Here is an 18,843-nt window from a genome sequence, read left to right as displayed (position 1 = left end):
CTCTGGACTTCAGTGGATGAAGATGACAGGGTTGCCTGAGAATCTCTTGCTGATTCCATAAGGTATTGTCTCACTATAGCCATTCTAAACACCTTTTGGCCTTTGTGCATAAGAGCCATATTTTAACAATGTAATTAAAAAGTTACTGTATATATTTTGAGTTGGGCTATAGGGATGCCCAAAATGTTTTCCACAGCTACAGTGTTCACTGTAAAAAGGCACTGTATTCCTCTGAATCTCGTTTCTTGGGGTGAATATAAATTGCCGTTCTAGTGTCACGTCTTGTGCTATCTGTTCTTTGTACCATAAACTCCACGGCATCTTGAGAATACATGTGATTGTATAGTGAGGGCATCAAAGCCCTTCCAGGACTTATTTGAAAAGTGTCAACTCATTTTTCCCAGAAAAATATCACGGATAATTTTACAGCTAAATTCCTTCAAATGCAGTACTCTGCTTAAAGATAAATGGATTTTATCTTTGTGGTTTTGCTTTTTCTGACACATGCACTGAATTCTAATAAGTAAAAATTTAAAAATGAATAGTTCCAGAAACTTCTCTTTGCTAATTTTTTTTCACCATCAGGAAGCTAGGTGAGGCAACAGGATAGAGGAGAACAAAATTGAGGATCAGACGAAGGGAAACTGGAGAGGCAGGTAATTTATGTCCTCGACAAAGCAGTTTTATTACACAGAAAATTGTTACAATTTTGTGCCAGTCAGAGTAAAGCTGCGCTCTATCTTTATGATCAGACTTTTATAATTTTTTGACCTGGCAAGAAATATGCTGCCTTTCCAATTTTCCACAAGTTCGGGTCTCTTTTGGTCTCTCCTAGACAGTGGTACCTGTGGCAGTCTGTGGAGCCAAACTCACCTTTTCCAGTCACCTCCTTGAGAAAAACAGGGATGGACTTTCTTTTCCAGCCCCAGTTCATGCTTATCTTGAGGAAGTCAACCTCAGACCCGTGAGTGACATTCCCGACTTCGTTCAGGGCACAGCCTCCTCTTGCCCTTGGCCTCAGTCTCACTATTGCGGACTTTTCACAGGTATATGAGCTGGAGATGAAGTGTGGTGCCTTCTAAACCACGGGAAGTGAGGGATGGTGAGGGAAATGTCGTGGGGGGGTATTTCTGCTCATCTTTGGGGACCTTAGGTTCACACTGCTTCTAACCAAGTAAAGCTCTTTTTACTTCTGTTTCTCTTTCCTTTTTTCTTGTGCTCGTGTTTCTTTTTTTTTTTTTTAATCTTTTTTTTTGGGATAATTTTACTTATTATCTCTTTTTGACTGTGATGGGTCTTTGCTGCTGTGTGAGCTTTCCTCTAGTTGTGGGGAGTGGGGGCTACTCTCTGGTTGCAGTGCACAGGCTCCTCATTGCCGCGGCTTCTCTTGATGAGGAGCACAGGTTCTAGGGTCTGTATCTTCAGTAGTTACGACACTTGTGCTCTAGAGCTCATTATTTGTGGCACACAAGCTCATTGCTCCTCAGCATGTGGGATCTTCCCGGATCAGGGATCAAATCCATACCATCTAAATTGGAAGGCGAATTCTCTACTACTGAGTCGCCAGGGAAGCCTAAAATTTAATTTTAATTGGATGATAATTGCTTTTACAATGTCGTGTCGCTTTCTGCCATACAATAGCATGAATCAGCCATAAGTATGCGTATATCCCCTCCCTCTTGAACCTCCCTCCCACCCCCACCCACCATCTCACTCCTCTAGGTTGTCACAGAGCACTGGATTGAGCTCCCTGTGGTATATAGCAACTTCCCACTAGCTGTTTTACAGGTGTGTTTATTACTAGTACTTTTCAATTTGTTTCCTATATAGGAGACCATTCTAATGCATTTAATGCATGTTTTAAAAAATACGTTCTTAAAAAGTGTGCTTTATTTGGAGTATCTATGTTTAATCTCTGCATTTGTTTTCGTGATACAGATCATATTGTCTTACTTGCTTTTATCCAGCAGTGTGCTTGTACCATCCACCAAGAAGGATATGGCAACCCAGGCCAGTATTCTTCCCTGGAAAATCCCGTGAACAGAGGAGCCTGGTGGGCTACAGTCCATGGGGTCACAAAGAGTCAGACATGACTGAAGTGATTTAGCTTACATATACTGTTCCGTGTACATTTGCTCTGTTCTTCCAGCCATTTGTGATGTTCTTTGGTGTGCATTTACCATGTTTAACTTTTAAAAAATTTATTCATTTCTATACTTTTTGGCTTAGTTCCCCGACCAGGAATCAAACCCGTGAGCCCCCTGCAGTGGAAGTGTGGAGTCCCAACCGATAGACCATCAGGAAAGTCCCACCACTTTTGACTTTTAATCCATCGTTGGTGAACTTCTAAACAGAGATTAGCTTCCTGCTGCAACAAACAACACTGCAGTGAACATCCTTGTACACGTTTCCTTCCAGAGACGTGTGAGAAATTTGGAAGGAAATATACCCAGGAATGAAATTGCTAGGACATAGGATCTGCATACAATTAATTTGACTAAATAGTGCCAGATTGCTCCTGAGAATAGGAACTTTTGTTTAATATCCCACTAGCAATAATGTATGAGAGTTCCTATACACACACACATACACAGGCACGTACATGCACATGCGTGCATATCGAAACATGTACAGGGACTTGTACATATACACAAATACACATTGTGACCATAATTTACTTAAATCAGCTTCTAATTTTTTGCCTTTTTAAATCAAAACCACTAATGGTGGTTTTAATTTGCATTTCTTTGATTATTGCACATTTTTTTCTTATTTGTTTTGGATTATCTTGGCTCAGTCAGTAAAGAATCTACCTGGAAGGTAGGCGATGCAGGTTCGATTCTTAGGTGGGGAAGATCCCTTGGAGGAGGAGATGGCAATCCACTCCAGTATCCTTACCTGGGAAATCCCATGGACAGAGGAGCCTGGCAGGCTACAGTCCATGGAGTCGAAAGAGTCAGACACGACTCAGCATCTAAACCACCACCAGATTGCCTGTTTCTATACTTTGCCCATTTTAAGATTAGGATTGCTGTTTTCTTCTGTCTAATATAAGCAGCTTCTTGTGTCAAATTGAGTGTATTAACAGAAGAAGGATAAGATTTACTTCGCTTCTTTACAGCTTCCCACTGAAGACCTGTGTAATTTCACCATTCATCAGCCACACGGCGAGCATTTAAAAAAATCTGTTAAAATTATGAGCATTTGTGTTACCTCAGTTTACTAAGAAATTGTAGAGTCTTTTTTTCTATTTTTGAGGGAGGAGGATAGTACCTACTTGTGGGCGAGTTGGTAGTTTAAGTGGGAATGGAGCTGTTAGGATTTTCTTTGTTGGGACAAGTTCCTCCAGTTATCAAAAGATAATCATCAAAAGGGGAAATCAATGGGTATTTGATTCTACGTGGGTCATAATGAACAGCTAATCAACTGCTGCACTGCAATAGATATGGAAGTGGGTCTTTCCAGGCATCCTCTCTGAAATTAGGTGTTGCTCAACATCATCCTTTGGATCCAGTCCCCCATACAGGGGCTTCCGTGATGGCTCAGTGGTAAAGAATCAGCCTGCCAATCCAGGAGATGCAAGAGACATCCATTCAATCCCTGCGTGGGTCAGAAAGATTCCCTGGCGGAGGAAATGGCAACCCACTTCAGTATTCTTGCCTGGAAAATCTCATGGACAGAGGAGACTGGCAGGCTACAGTCCATGGGGACGCAGAGAGTTGGCCATGACTGAGCACACACTCCCACACACCTAATAGCCTTGAAATTAGTTGTAATGGATTTTTGAGCACATATATAATATTTTATGTCAGAATTATAAAGCTTATTATATATGAATAGAAATTCTTAACTCCTTGAAGATATGCCTCAACCTCTTATGTAAAGTGATAACTTTTCAACCTATGCTCAATTTTCTGTGGTTTGTGGAATGTTAGTAAGTTTTACTTCAAAGAGGATCCCCCAAATAAACATATTTGTTCAGTGAATATCTATTCCCTACCATGTGTCAGGTATTATTTAGGTGCTAAGGATGTTCTGGTAAATAAACAAGGTTGCTAGCCCCATAGGGTTGGTATTCTAATGTAGGAAGTCAGAATTTAAAAAATTTTAGTGGTGATGAGTGCTTCCCAGGTGGTGCCAGTGTAAAGAACCCATCTGCCAATGCAGGAGACATAAAGAGACGGTGGTTGGATCCCTGGGTCAGGAAGATCCCCTGGAGAAGGACATGGCAATCTACTCTAGTATTCTTGCCTGGAGAATCCCAGGGACAGAGGGGCCTGGCGGGCTACAGTGCGTGGGGTCACAAAGAGTGGGGCACAACTGAAGCAACTGGGCGTACAAGCACCCACTATGAAATAGATAAAGTGGGTGATGCGGGGAGAACTGGGAAGGGCCAGTGCTCTAGAGGAGTTTGGATAGAAGATACTTGAGCTGAGGTTTGAAGAATGAGGAGAGTTAATCATAAGAAGAGCTGAAGGGTATGTTTTCAGGGAGAGGAAATTCCAAGTACACAGTGCCTCATGTCAGAAAGGGTTTGGCAGGGAAAAGGCAGAGGACGGAGCCTAGTGGACAAAGGAGTGGTGGGCAAGGAGTAGTGGTTGATAAGTTTTGAGAGTGAGGTTCCGGCTAAAGGTCAAAAGGCTCTGCAGGCCTATTTATGAAGACTGTACTTTAAGGACATTTAACTCACTGGTATGCAGGGAATCAATTTATATTTTTGAAAGCTTATTTTGGCTTCACTGTTGGAACGGTTATGGGTCTTAAGAGGGATCAGGTAGGGAGGGAGGTGGAAGGGGGGATTGGGATGGGGAGTACATGTAAATCCATGGCTGATTCATGTCAATGTATGACAAAAACCACTACAATATTGTAAAGTAATTAGCCTCCAACTAATAAAAATAAATGGAAAAAAAAAAAAAGAGTGGATGCAGAGATGTCAAGTGGGGGGCAATTGCATTACTCCTGAGAGGCACAATGTGGCTATAGTCTACAGTAAGAGCAGCTGTGGTAGAGAGAAGTAAACCGATATTCTCTGAGAGGTTAAACTCATAGACCTTGCAGATAGGTTAGATGTGGATGGTGAGGGGGAAAAGGAGGGATCAAAAATGATTCCAGAAAATACTCAACTAAAAAAATTTTTTTAGCGGCAGACTTCCTCTGAGCCTTTAATGTAGATCGAGACTCTCTAAGCAGGTGCATGTGCAGCATATTCAAACTTCGTATGGGATCTCAGGCACATCCTTTGTCCCTGCATTTTCAGCATCATCTCTTGATGCTTTGAAGATTAAAATATTTAGTAGAGAAGTTATCTATTTAAAGGAAACAGTTTATTTTCTCCCTTCAATGTATTCATTCATTTGACTGTCCATTTACACATTCCACAAATATGTTAGGATGAATTGAGAAGGTAGCATTGACATACTTTACCCTATCATGTGTAAAATAGATAATTATCAGGAAGCAGCTATATAATTCGGGAATCCCAGCCTGGTGCTCTGTGACAACCTAGAGGGATGGGATGGGATGGGAGAGGGAGGCTCAAGAGGGAGCGAATATATACATAAAATTCTGACTGGTTCTCATTTTTGTATGACAGAAACCAACACAATATTGTAAAGCAATTGTCCTCAAAGAAAAAAAAATCTACTAAACACTCATTATATTCCACACTCTTTAATGGACTCACCAAAGTAAGTAAGTCCTTTTTCTTGAGGCATATATCTATAAAGACCTTTTTTATTTTTTTTTAAATAAAGACCTATTTTTTGAAGGTTAATTTAAAAGAAGGAATTAAGTGATGGGAATGTAAAAAGGATGCAGGGTTAGTAATAAGTACATGAAAATATTTTGCAGAAGAATTTTGGAGTTAAATAAATTTGCAGTAACAGAGGATATTGGGATTTTAGTCTCTTAAAAAGGAGGAAGAATGAGACACATATGGATGAGTTGGGCCAGGTCAGATTGTTCTGCAAAGTCCAGAAGGGTTTGATATGAGGTCTTCTTGTGTGAATGAATACAGTGTGACTATGGGTGTTGGTAGCTGGTTAGAAGTACCTCCCGACACCAACACAATATTATAAAGCAATTTTCCTCCAATTAAAAAATAAAAGTACATCTTAGGCCAAGTGAAGTCAATGCAGCTTAACTCAAATTTTCTAGTCAAATTCACTATGAATAGATGTGTACTGAGAGTCAGTGGCCAATAAAGGGTATTGAATGGGTCCGTGTGACTATAAATAGCCACTGTCGTCATATTTTCTTCTGTATCATGAGGTCTTATCATTAGAAATCATGGCACACTGCAGGAATGTCTAGAAATTCTGAAAAGATCAGTTTGACCAATGAATTTCAGTGCTAGACTTGGTGAATTTAATGCCAGGCAAATACCTCAGACCCTTCTTGAACTTTGGGCATTTGTTATGCTATAATAATAGTTTGGCAAAAGAGTCTTGATTTTTCTTTTTTTGTTATTTTCTAATAAATTTGAAAAGACCCTGATGTTGGGAAAGATTGAAGGCAGGAAGAGAAAGGGACGACAGAGGATGAGATGGTTAGATGGCATCACTGACTCAATGGACATGAGTTTGGGTAAACTCCGGGAGTTGGTGATGGACAGGCAGGCCTGGCGTGCTGCAGTTCATGGGGTCGCAAAGAGTCAGATACAACTGAGTGACTGAACTGAACTGAACTGAATACATTTGAAGGCATTTGAGCTGTTGAAGATTGTTTAATCCAAGAAAAAGGTATAAAAAGAAGTACTGAAGTGAACATAGTAAATATCTTTTGGGAACATTGGGATACTGTTCAGGTATCTCTACTAAAAAAATATGATGTTTATGGAATCTTCACCTTACTTCATTGTCTCTTGCCTTGACTATCTCTGAACTGAGGGCTGTATTTGCATGCTGTTAGGGTCACAGATCACATTCCTGGGGAATAAAAAAAAGAATCTGTCCAATTAGTAAATCCTTTTCACACCATAAATTCTTTTCTATTCATATGAATTTGGAGCACAGACATGGTGCTTGCAAAGTGCAGGTACTTTACATATTCTAAAATAAGAATAAAACGTGACTAGGGAAATAAGAACAGCATGATAAGCATTATATTTATGTAATAAAATTAATTCAGGAAAGCTGTTGCATTTATAACCTAGAAGAGGTTGTCCTTTTCAAGGGAGTTAAAATGGACTGAAGTATATAGAAAAATTATTTGAAATCCTTCCAAACAAATCTTTTATGTAGCTTTACAAAGTATATTTATTTGTTCAAAATAATGACATTTTAAAATGAACAAAAGGATGAATTTTGACCTTGAATTAATGGTGAGACAGATTGTAAAGCAGGAAAGAATCATATTCTTGAAGAGGAGAGAGGCAGGAAAGAAGAAAAACTTAATTCTGAAGTTGCTGGCTTTGACACACTATAAGTGGGACTTCTAGGTAATATTGGAAGGTAGAAGTGAGGCTCAGTCAAGTTGATTGGGGTCATTTCTAAGATTTTTTAGTAGATATCTTGTTCTTGTTTGTAGAACATAGGTGGCCAGGGTTGGAGGGATGGTGGGATGGAGTTTGGATCAAGGAGGAGCTGTGTCAAGACAGGATGTTCTTGAAGGTCAGGTCTAACTGAGAGATGTGTTCATGGGAAGCTTCCCTGGGAAATGTGGTCAAGGTTGTATCTTAGTGCTTAGCAACAAGTTCAATAATAAAATGAAACTGAAAAAATAAGCAACAAGTTTGAAAGCCAAGAGCAAAGAGAAGACACATACGCTATAAAAAATACTGTTTTGAAGAGCTACTTTAATCACAGGTGTGGATTGTGAGTATCCAGTACTGTTGTAGCTGAATATTATGATGAATATTGTGAAGAAAAGGGTGGTTGCTGAAAACCTTGGTGCGTGAGGGTGATCATGTAAGAGGAAGAGAATGGAGGTCTGAAGTTTGGAGGATGCCTGTGTCTGATTGAGTGTGGGATACAGTGGAAGAGGAAAAATGAAAAGACTTAGAGGAGGAGGAGAGTAGGATGCAGTTAGAACTGAGGAAAGAAAAGCTTTTCAGGATAAAGAAATAGTCAAGTTCCCATGATGATGACTGAGGGGAGGTCACTGGATGAACAACGATGATATTGAAAACTTGCAAGAATGGATTTTCAGTATACTCCTGGACCAGAAGCCACAGAGTTAAGGGCAGGAGTTTTGAAGTGTGACGTACCTAAATTGGAATCCCAGTTCTGTCACTTACCAGCTGTGTCAATTTGGCCAAATTTCTTAAGAATATTCCTAGTTTTCTAAAGTGTAAAAAATAATTCCCTGTTGTATGATTCTTATAAGAATTCAATGAGGCAGGTGAAATTGCTTGGTAGAATGCCTAGAATATAGCACAGTCTTAATTAAACCTATTCCTTTAAGAAAATAATAAATAGTAAGGAAACAGAAAAAAAGCGAAGAATAGGATAATCTTTTGAAAACTTTCATGGTGAAAGGACCTGAGAAATTCATAGGGAAGATTTTTTTTTTTAGGGTAATTGGAACTGAGTATGTTTGCTTATGAGCTTCCCCGGTGGCTCAGATGGTAAAGAATCTGCCTGCAATGCAGGAGACCCGGGTTCAATCCCTGGGTCAGGAAGATCCCCTGGAGAAGGGATGGCTACCCACTCCAGTAATGTCTGGAGAATCCCATGGACAGAGGAGCCTGGTCAGTTACAGTTCATGGGGTCACAAAGAATTGGACATGAATGAGCGTCTAACACATACGCACATTTGCTTATAGAGGAGAGAAGCTAAGAAAGGGTAGAGAATGTGAAAAGTCAAGAAAAAGAAAATAACCGATGAATCAAGAGCCTGGATGACAGAAGATCAAGGATTTAGGATCAGGTGCACAAGAAGAATGGGCCTCAAAGGGAACGTACATGACTTCGGTGACTCTTAGGAAGGAGAAGGAAATACGTATGTTTTTAAGTGCAGAGAAGAGAAGCTGTCGGAGCTCTTTTCGAAAGCATGTGTCTTGCTAGTAAAGGAACAAAGTTGTTTATTTAGTGTAGGAATGATGTAGCATTAGAAAAAAAATACTGTACATCACTTTTGGAGAACTTGATTTTCTTAAACATGTTGGAGGAAACAATCTCTCTCCGTTGGGAGTGGGAAAAGAGCAAAGGTCTTCATCAGAGCTTGAGGCAGCTTCAGAAAGCAATCAACTGGCTTAGTATGAAGAGGCCCAGTGTCAGCCTTGGTAATAGGCAGAGGAATGCATGGCTTCTAAAGGGACAGCAGTGATTCACAGTTTACAAAATAAATCTCAAGCCCGATGAAGTCTACCATGTTTCATGTGTCTATTATCCTGCTTTGTTCATTCTTTCATTCATTGAGTACCTATCTTAAGACAGATAATTATAAACCAGATACTTGGGAGAAACAAGGTCCATGTTTTTATGGAGCTAACAGTCCAGCTGGAAATAGGATTGAGAAGGAGAAAATACTAGACTGTTAAGAAAAATATCACACTGAGTCTTCAGAATCTGAAGCATTTTGTGTGTCTGTGTGCATATGCCTGTATGCATGCATGCTAAATCACTTCAGTCATGTCCGACTCTTTGCGGCCCAACTTGGGGATTGAACCCGCATCTCTTACATCTCCTGCATTGACAGACAGTTTCTTTACTACTAGTGCCACCTGGGAAACCCATGTATATGCCTAGGCATACGTACATGTGTTTGTATCCATATCCAGATTTAAATGCAAATGTGTTTGTGTATATGTGTGATAAATATTCAGAGAAGAGTTAGTAATGTAGATTTTCCTGACTATGCCAGCTTTCATATAAAGAAAATAACTACTAAATAATATCACTGTGGGCATGCTTTTAGGTAGAGGGCAGCATAAGTTAGAAGGAGTACAGAATGAAGCAAGGCAAAAGCCAATAGAGTTTTGCCAAGAGAATGCATTGGTCATAGCAAACACCCTCTTCCAATAACACAAGAGAAGACTACATATGGACATCACCAGATGGTCAATACCAAAATCAGATTGATTATATTCTTTGCAGTCAAAGATGGAGAAGCTCTATACAGTCAGCAAAAACAAGACTGGGAGCTGACTGGCTCAGATCATGAACTCCTTATTGCCAAATTCAGGCTTAAAAGAAAGAAGTAGGGAAAACCACTAGACCATTCAGATATGACCCAAATCAAATCCCTTATGATTATACGGTGGAAGTGACAAACAGATTCAAGTGATTAGATCTGATAGACGGAGTACCTGAAGAACTTTGATGAAGGTTCGTGACATTGTACAAGAGGCAGGGATCAAGACCATCCCCAAGAAAAAGAAATGCAAAAAGGCAAAACCGTTGTCTGAGGAGGCCTTACAAATAGCTGAGAAAAGAAGAGAAGCCAAAAACAAAGGAGAAAAGGAAAGATATATCCATCTGAATGCAGAGTTCCAAAGAATAGAAAGGAAAGATAAGAAAGCCCTACCTAGAGTGCTCACCTAGGGCCAGACCTCCTGGAGTGTGATGTCGAGTGGGCCTTAGGAACATCACTAAAAACAAAGCTAGTGGAGGTGATGGAATTCCAGTTGAGCTATTTCAAATCCTAAAAGATGATGCTGTGAAAGCGCTGCACTCAATATGCCAGCAAATCTGGAAAACTCAGCAGTGGCCACAGGACTGGAAAAGGTCAGTTTTTATTCCAATCCCAAAGAAAGGCAATGCTAAAGACTGCTCAAACTACCACACAGTTGCACTTATCTCACACGCGGCTCAAAATTCTCCAAGTCAGTCTTCAACAGTACGTGAACTATGAACTTCCAGATGTTCAAGCTGGTTTTAGAAAAGGCAGAGGAACCAGAGATTCAACATCCATTGGATCATCGAAAAAGCAAGAGAGTTCCAGAAAAACATCTTCTTTTGCTTTCGTGACTATGCCAAAGCCTTTGATTGTGTGGATCACAGCAAACTGTAGAAAATTCTTAAAGAGATGGGAATATCAGATCACCTGACCTGCCTCTTGAGAAATCTGTGTGCAGGTCAGGAGGCAACAGTTAAAACTGGACATGGAACAACAGACTGTTTCCAAATAGGGAAAGGAGTACATCAAGGCTGTATATTGTTACCCTGCTTTATTAACTTATATGCAGAGTACATCACGAGAAGTACTGGACTGGATGAAACACAAACTGGAATCAAGACTGCCGGGAGAAATATCAGTAACCTCAGATATGCAGATGATACCATCCTTATGGCAGAAAGCAAAAAAGAACTAAAGAGCCTCTTGATGAACGTGAAAGAGAAGAGTGAAAAAGTTGGCTTAATCTCAACATTCAGAAAACTAAGATCATGGCATCTAGTCCCAACACTTCATGGCAAATAGATGGGGAAACAATGGAAACAGTGAGAGACTTTATTTTCTTGGGCTCCAAAATCATTGCAGATGGTGATTGCAGCCATGAAATTAAAAGACGCTTACTCCTTGGAAGAAAAGTTATGACCAACCTAGACAGCATATTAAAAAGCAGAGACATTACTTTGCCAACAAAGGTCCGTCTAGATAAAGCTATAGTTTTTCCAGTAGTCATGTATGGATATGAGAGTTGGGCTATAAAGAATTCTGAGCACCTGAGAATTGATGCTTTTGAACTGTGGTGTTGGAGAAGACTCTTTAGAATCCCTTGGACAGCAAGGAGATCCAACCAGTCCATCCTAAAAGAAATCAGTCCTGAATATTCATTGGAAGGACTGATGCTGAAGCTGAAACTCAAACTTGGCCACCTGATGCGAAGAGCTCACTCAGGAAAAAACCCTGATGCTGGGAAAGATTGAAGGTGGGAGGAGAAGGGGATGACAGAGGATGAGATGGTTGGATTGGATCACTGACTCAATGGACATGAGTTTGTGTAAACTCCAGAAGTTGGTGATGGACAGGGAGGCCTGGCGTGCTGCAGTCCATGGGGTCTTAAAAGAGTCAGACACGACTGAGCGACTGAACTGCACTGAACTGAGCACAAGTTAGTGAAATACCTTTTATACTTGTTTTACTTTAAAGTAGGTTGCCTTTCAAAGAAAAAATTTGATATTCCGTATTGCCAAGATTTTAGCGAGGTCTCTTATGCTACCGATGGGAGTATAAATTGTTAAATCTGTCTGGAAAGCCATTTGGCAATATGTACTAAGAACATTAATATGTTCATATCTTTTCAATGTGTGATTTTAGGGAATTTATCTTAAGGGAAATAATGTAGAATGTGGGCAAAACTTTATACACAGATACTATAGCCTAATTAATAACAAATAAAATGCTAAAAATTTAAATTATGTATCAGTAGAGAAATGGTTGTCTTGTTATTGCAGATGAAAATATGAGTATCATGTAAATAATTAAAATTATTTGCTCAAGTAGTTTTAATGACATGGGACAATATCATACAGGAAATTATATAAAAAGAACAGGATACAAATTTTTATATGCTGTATATCCTTAATATTTAAAGCAATTCCATAAAATTGTATGCAAGGAAATAGGCCAATATGCTTTACACTTTAAGCATTTTTATGATTTGTACATGTGACTTTTATGTTCAGAAATAGCAGTAAATATTATTTTAAATACTGTGTGTTAATAGATATCTAGTGGGAAGCTGCTGTATAGCACAGGGAGCTCAGCTTGGTTCTCTATGATGACGTGGGTGGGGAATGGGGGATGGGGAGAGGCTCAAGAGGGAGGAGATATGTGTATATATAAAATAAAAATTAAAAACGCCTGTGTTAGGTTGGGCATTAAATGCTTCTGTGATTGTCCCATGAAACATTAAGTCTTAGGATGGACTGATCTGGAATATCATTACTTCCATATATAACCATAATATCAATTCAGATTTCTGTGAAAGAATTTGTCAGATGGGTATATTTTAGTGCAGTGAGAGTACTTTTCCTTTTCTTTAGTTTTTTTCCTTACATTTTTAACATGGTAAATGAAGGCAGTCAGATGTCTTTGGCCTGTGTGTGGCGAATCCAGTGAAGGAGTAGAAGTAGCCTTCAATGGACAGTAGTTGTGTAGGAAATTATTTCAGTTAAGTAAATGGAAAGCAGAGATGTGTTACTTTAAGAGTAGAGTAATATATCTTAAAATGTGGTCCTATAGCCCCTTGTATCAGAATCATCACTGTAATTGCTCAAGATGTAGATTTGCTGACCTACTAAGTCAGTCTGAGGATGGGTACTGGGAAGTTGTCTTAAAGATATACCCTGGGTCACTCTCCTGAGATTCTCTAAGATATACCACCAATTAAGAGAGGTATGAAATTTAGACGTTTTTGCAGAGGAACCTTAAACATTGGCTCCATTGTTCATTAAATAGAATTTGACCTTTTTTTTTTCATTTACATGGATCCAAACTGTAAAGCACTTTGCTTACCACATAAGTTGGATGTGGGGCTGGGACCCAGGTACTGCTCAACTGCAATCTTAGTAGAGAGGTTTAGATTTGGAATTCTTGAAGAACAGACAAAGTGGTCAGTAACATTGCTGGGACAAGCGAGAGGGGACTGCTTGGCTAGAAAACAGCGACCCATCAGTTCTAGTTCCCTTGGGAGTGGTATCCTTTGGGTGGAATGCTTACCTGAGTCATTGCAGAGTGGAGTTCACAACTTTTAATGAAACGGGCTTCCACGGAGAGCTGCAATGCTTTAGAGCAGCGGAGTCCAACCTTTGTGGCACCAGGTATCAGTTTCATTGAAGAGTTTTTTCACAGACCAGGGATGGAGGTGGTTTCAGGATGATTCGAGCACATTATATTTATTATGCACTTTATTTCTATTATTATTACATCAGCTTCACCTCAGATCATCAGACATTAGATCCTGGAGATTGGGGACCCTGCTCTAGAGGTTAAGAGTGCTAGGGGTCAGTAACACTCATCACTTACTATGTGCCTGGATGAATTAAGTGACTCAATTTTTAGATTCTTCTCATATTAAATGGGGTTACCACGAGTAGCAACCTAATGACAAAAAATTTGTTGTAAATCATCTAGCACAGGGTTCAGGATGAAATTCTCATATAAATGACTTCACAAGAGCTAGACTATATAAGCTTGGAAGTCAAGCTTTTCTACTTGATTCTTTGAAGAAAAGCCTGGAGATTAGAGTAATTCTGGATTCTTGTGAGGGGTTGGGGTGTGAGTGAGGGGGAGTGGCCATGGGTCCCGTAGTCCTTCATATGAGCTGGATTTTTGACATTTGTTGGTTTCATGGACCATCCAACCCTAATGGCACTGATTGAAATCTACCCCCTTGTTGGTGAGCTGAGTTAGGTGAATTATCATTTGCAGAATGACTCTTGTTTGCTTGCCTTCTCCAGTTACAAAGAAAGTCAAAAGTCATTCCTACACACACTCACACAGCCTTATCCCTGGTCACCTATATTAATCCTTTGGGGTGCCACGTTCTACAAAGTCATTTTAGGTTCTAATAAATGTTTCTGGCTTTATGATTGCCACTACCATGAAACACATTACCATCACCCTTTCCTTGAGTTACTGGTAAATATTCCTTGAATAAAATGATTTGGAAGACTTGTCCCTAATTTAAACTTGCATCTGGAATTCCTTGGCGGTCCAGTGGTCAGGACTCTGCTTTCAACTGCTGAAGGCTCGAGTTCAGTCCTAGGCTGGGGAACCAAGTTCCTACAAACTGTGTGATATGCCCCCCCAAAGTAAAACCAAAAATCGCCCCAAAATTTACATCTGCCAAGTGATGGACATATTTAGTGGCTTCTCAACTTTAGGAGAATAACCTCAGCGCCTCCCCACACCCCCGCCCCTGCCCCCGGAATCACAACTGAATCAGATCAAGACAGTTACCAGGAGCAATCCTTTATATTATCCAGTTGCATAGCACACTTCTTGAATAAATGACATACCCTAATTTAGGATACATCACCAGATTCAAGTCAGAGAGTATCCTCTGCCAGTCAATATGAGTACGGGTCACTGGAAGATCTCTTCGTAGAATTCTTCTCAGAGCTTCATTCGATAACTCCTGTAGTTCTTCTAACAGTGAAGTTTGAAATTTATTCTCTTGCTCTTCCACAAGCCTTGCGAAACTTAGAGCCAGTTGAGCTTGGTTCACCACCTCCAAGCTTTCTTTCAGGTCCTTGGAGATTTCGACATGCAGGTTGACACACCTGAAGTAGTGAGCTTGCACAAAAATTCTCCCTGTTACTTGGGTTAGGAATGGATTGACCTGGAAAATCCATTTTGATTTCCAAAGGCCATTCCAGTAGTCTGCTGTTTCATAGCTGTGGTCTTCAATACAGGCGATCAAGAACTCCTTACTTTTCACTGTTTTTCTCAGCACGTTGCAGTTGCCCTTTGGGTAGTGGTCGTTCACATACAGCTTCAAGGCGCACAGAACTACAGTCCTCAGGTACTCCGTCTCATTCCGAATGATTCCATGACTCTGGATGTCCTTTAACTGGTTTTGAAGCAGGTCAAATTTGAAAGAAAGTTTGCTCTGGTAGTCGAAAAACCTGTAGTCGCCCACGACATTGTGGTGAGACAGGAGGACAGCATTCCCATCAATGCTGAGTGGGACAGAATATTTTTGGCAGTGTTGGTGGCCCGCACACTCCCCTTGATGGTGCATGAGTTTTTCATCACGGATAAGCAGACAGAGATCATCAAAGGCATTTACAAATTCCCCTGGAGGAGCCTGTATCAATAGTCTGCGAATTACTTTTTCTTTCTCTTTCCTACTCAGAGTGCTACGTGACATGTTTGGTTGCAGCAGAAGCAGAGCTTCTGGAATAGACAGTGTTCAGAGGATGAGAGAACATTCCATGGGGCACCTTTCCCATCAAGGTGTTAAACATTCAAGCTTAAGGTTACCATGTCTGACCATGCCAAAAACAGGTTGTCTGGCCAGCTCTGAGTCTCCTGGTGAAGTCATAAAGGAGCTTGCTCTGTGAAGTATGGAACTTTCGATGAGATCACAATGGGCGTTTGGACCCAAAGGAAAACATGACAGTCACCTGACAGCGTGGTGCCCAGCCAACCAGCTATACGAATTTTGAAGATTTTTTAAGAACTTAGCCTCCAGAACAGCCTTCTTCATAAAGTGGTGTGTGTCTGTGTTTATCGCATAGGTGGTCATAGATCTAAGAGAAGCAACCCAGAGTTTCTAGGGAGTATTTGGAAGCTCTTTGACCCTTTGGGGACCACAATGGCAGGGATTTGTAATCAGGCCCTCAGAATAACTGTCCCCAACCCAGTGGAAGCATGTTATCCTGAAAGGTTTTAGGGGTTTAAACAAAAGAGTAAAAATAAAATGAGAGATGATGACTGTTCATGGGAAAATGCCAGACGGCAAGGGTTGCCTCTCTTATAAACATTGTGGATTTGGAAATGGTCAGAACATAAGCAAGAAGCCAGAAAAATTTTAAGGGCAGTGAAGTGCAGAGACCACAAACCTCCATACAGTCTCTGGGGGATTTAAGTGTTGTGCTAACTGCAAAGAACAAAGGCAACAAACCACTGTGTTTTCTGCTTTCTTTCTAGAAAAGGGGCAGTGGCAACAGCGGATGAGTTTCAAGGAATCCCTTTCTTGCCAAGGGGCAGAGTTAATTATATTTGGAACCCGTGACAACTCATAATGGGGAGAAGCTTCTAAGTGAGGAGAAACGAAACTTCAGGTCATGAAAATATGGAGAACAAATATCCACTCAGAAGTCCTTTCTGTTCCTCTTTCCTTTCTCTTGATTTATCCCCTTTGAAGACTCCTGAGCTTGTTTCTCTCATTTAAGTGTAAACTGCTTCCTTCTTTATGTATCCTGAGTTTTTTTTTTTATTAATTTCCCTAGCTTCCTGTATCTTTTTCTTATAACATGAGCTTTGCCGTATTAAGTCACAGCCATTAAATTGAAGGGCTTCCCATTAGTTCTAACAATCTGAAAATGAGTGTATTGTTGAACAATTTTTACTGATACTTTTCATGATTTTATAGACTGTCAAATCTTATTTTTTCAATTTGAAGTATCCTAAATTTTGCTGTTTCTCTGTAGATAAAGCAAGCTTGATTATTTTTGTTTTCTCCTTCATACTAATTAGACACTCACCATGGCATTAAAAAAAAAAACAAACAACCCTTTCTGATGGTCCTTAAAATGTTGCTTTTGGAAGCATGTGAGTAGCTGGACATTTGGTTAATATAATGGTAATAATTGTATCAGACATGGTTACTATTTATTGAACTCTCAGTAACAGAAACTATGTTGAATGATACATTATGAGCTCATTTAATGCCCCTCCCATACTGAAGTATTAATTTGACCACTTTTCAGATGAGGAAACTAACACTGAGAGATCAAGTGATAGAAAGATCTTGATGTTCATGTCTTCAGAAAATAGACTCTATTTCCCAAGTAATAGCTGGATTTCTCAAATGCTAATTTTTATTCTTTTCCTACAATTCTTATTTTATTATGGCTTTTCATACCTTTAGCACTGAATAGTACCTACTTAAATTTGTTTTAAATATTATTTACCATAAAATTATTTTCTTACTTAAGCATGAGATGGACTATCCTCTGAAAAGAAAAAGAAAAACATTGAATTGAAGAGAGACAAAATATTCTTTAGTCATTTTAAGTACTTAATGACTTTCTGTGAGAATTTCCTTAACGTGTTTTTTTGGTGTGTCTCCTACATGGTTTTTGTTGATGGTTCGAGATGACTTCAAAGGTGGAAAAATTACCCTAGAAAAAGCTCTGAAATTACTTGAAAAATTAGATATACGGTGCAATACTATACATGTGAAATATATTTTTAAGGTGAGATAATATCCGTCCCCTGCATATCCCACCCTAGGAAGGACTTAATCCAATATAGGGAAATGTGGTTAGCTACTTGTATGTTTTCTGCAGAAAATACATGTGAAAGATTAGTCTTTTAGAAATTAAAACAATTAATTATGCTAGATATATTTATAACCAAAATGGAAAGAATTTAGGTAAGAGGGAAAATGAGTTGTTGATAAAATTTGAAATAATACCAGGTTATCTGCTGTTCTTAGAACAATCTGCTGAGAATACACAGATGTTCACATCAGATTAGGATTTGTCATCTGATTAGATCAAATCATATAAATGGTGAAATGGTAACTGGATTGGATGTTAGTGATTTATAGACGGCGTGGGCAATCTTGAGAAAAATCATATTTTACTCATTTTCAAGGAATTATACTGTAAGCTCCTCTGGAGAAGGGAAAGGCTACCAACTCCAGTATTCTGGCCTGGAGAATTCCATGGACTGTAAAGTCCATGGGGTCGCAAAGAGTTGGACATGACTGAGTGACTTTCACTTCCCTTTGTTTAAAGAAGAATTAGTAGGAAGGGAACCTGGCTCAGTTCTGTCACTAGAGGATGAATGGAAAGATCATGAAAAAAAGAAAAAGCTGCATGTTAGAGCTGAGTTTTTTTACTAGAAGATAGTAAATTTCTTGGTGAATCAGGCAAGAATACTAGACTGGCCAACCCAGATAGTTAGGAAGGTAGACATCCTGAGTATGATTTTGTTTCTTGGAACTGGGCAGCCAGATAATACAATCTATGGTGAAATTGTTACCAACCAACTTGAACTGGGAAGCCTGTGTTACTTTGAAAGTGAAAGTTTTAGTCGCTCAGTCTTGTCTGACTCTTTGCAACCCCATCGACTGTAATCCTCCAGTCTCCTCTGTCCGCGGGATTCTCCAGGCAAGAATTCTGGAGTGGGTAGCCATGTCCTTCTCCAGGGGATCTTCCTGACCCAGGGATCAAACCCAGGCCTTCTGCATTGCAGGCAGATTGTTTACCGACTGAG

The 18,843-nt window shown here is 39.7% G+C and overlaps 2 protein-coding genes across 2 annotated transcripts in view; one reads left to right on the top strand and one right to left on the bottom strand.

The window, feature by feature from the left end:
* The window catches only part of PLCZ1 (phospholipase C zeta 1), a 98,112-nt gene that overhangs the window by 37,020 nt on the left and 42,249 nt on the right, over positions 1 to 18,843 (top strand). The window lies entirely within an intron of this gene.
* On the bottom strand, positions 14,864 to 15,763 carry CAPZA3 (capping actin protein of muscle Z-line subunit alpha 3). Its single transcript, XM_061124129.1, has one exon. The coding sequence runs from the start codon at positions 15,761 to 15,763 to the stop codon at positions 14,864 to 14,866; it is 900 nt and encodes a 299-aa protein (XP_060980112.1).

The sequence above is a fragment of the Dama dama genome, chromosome 22 (genome assembly GCF_033118175.1).
Source record: "Dama dama isolate Ldn47 chromosome 22, ASM3311817v1, whole genome shotgun sequence".
In the NCBI taxonomy this organism is placed as follows: domain Eukaryota; kingdom Metazoa; phylum Chordata; class Mammalia; order Artiodactyla; family Cervidae; genus Dama; species Dama dama.
This window is presented reverse-complemented; position numbering and strand designations above follow the sequence as displayed.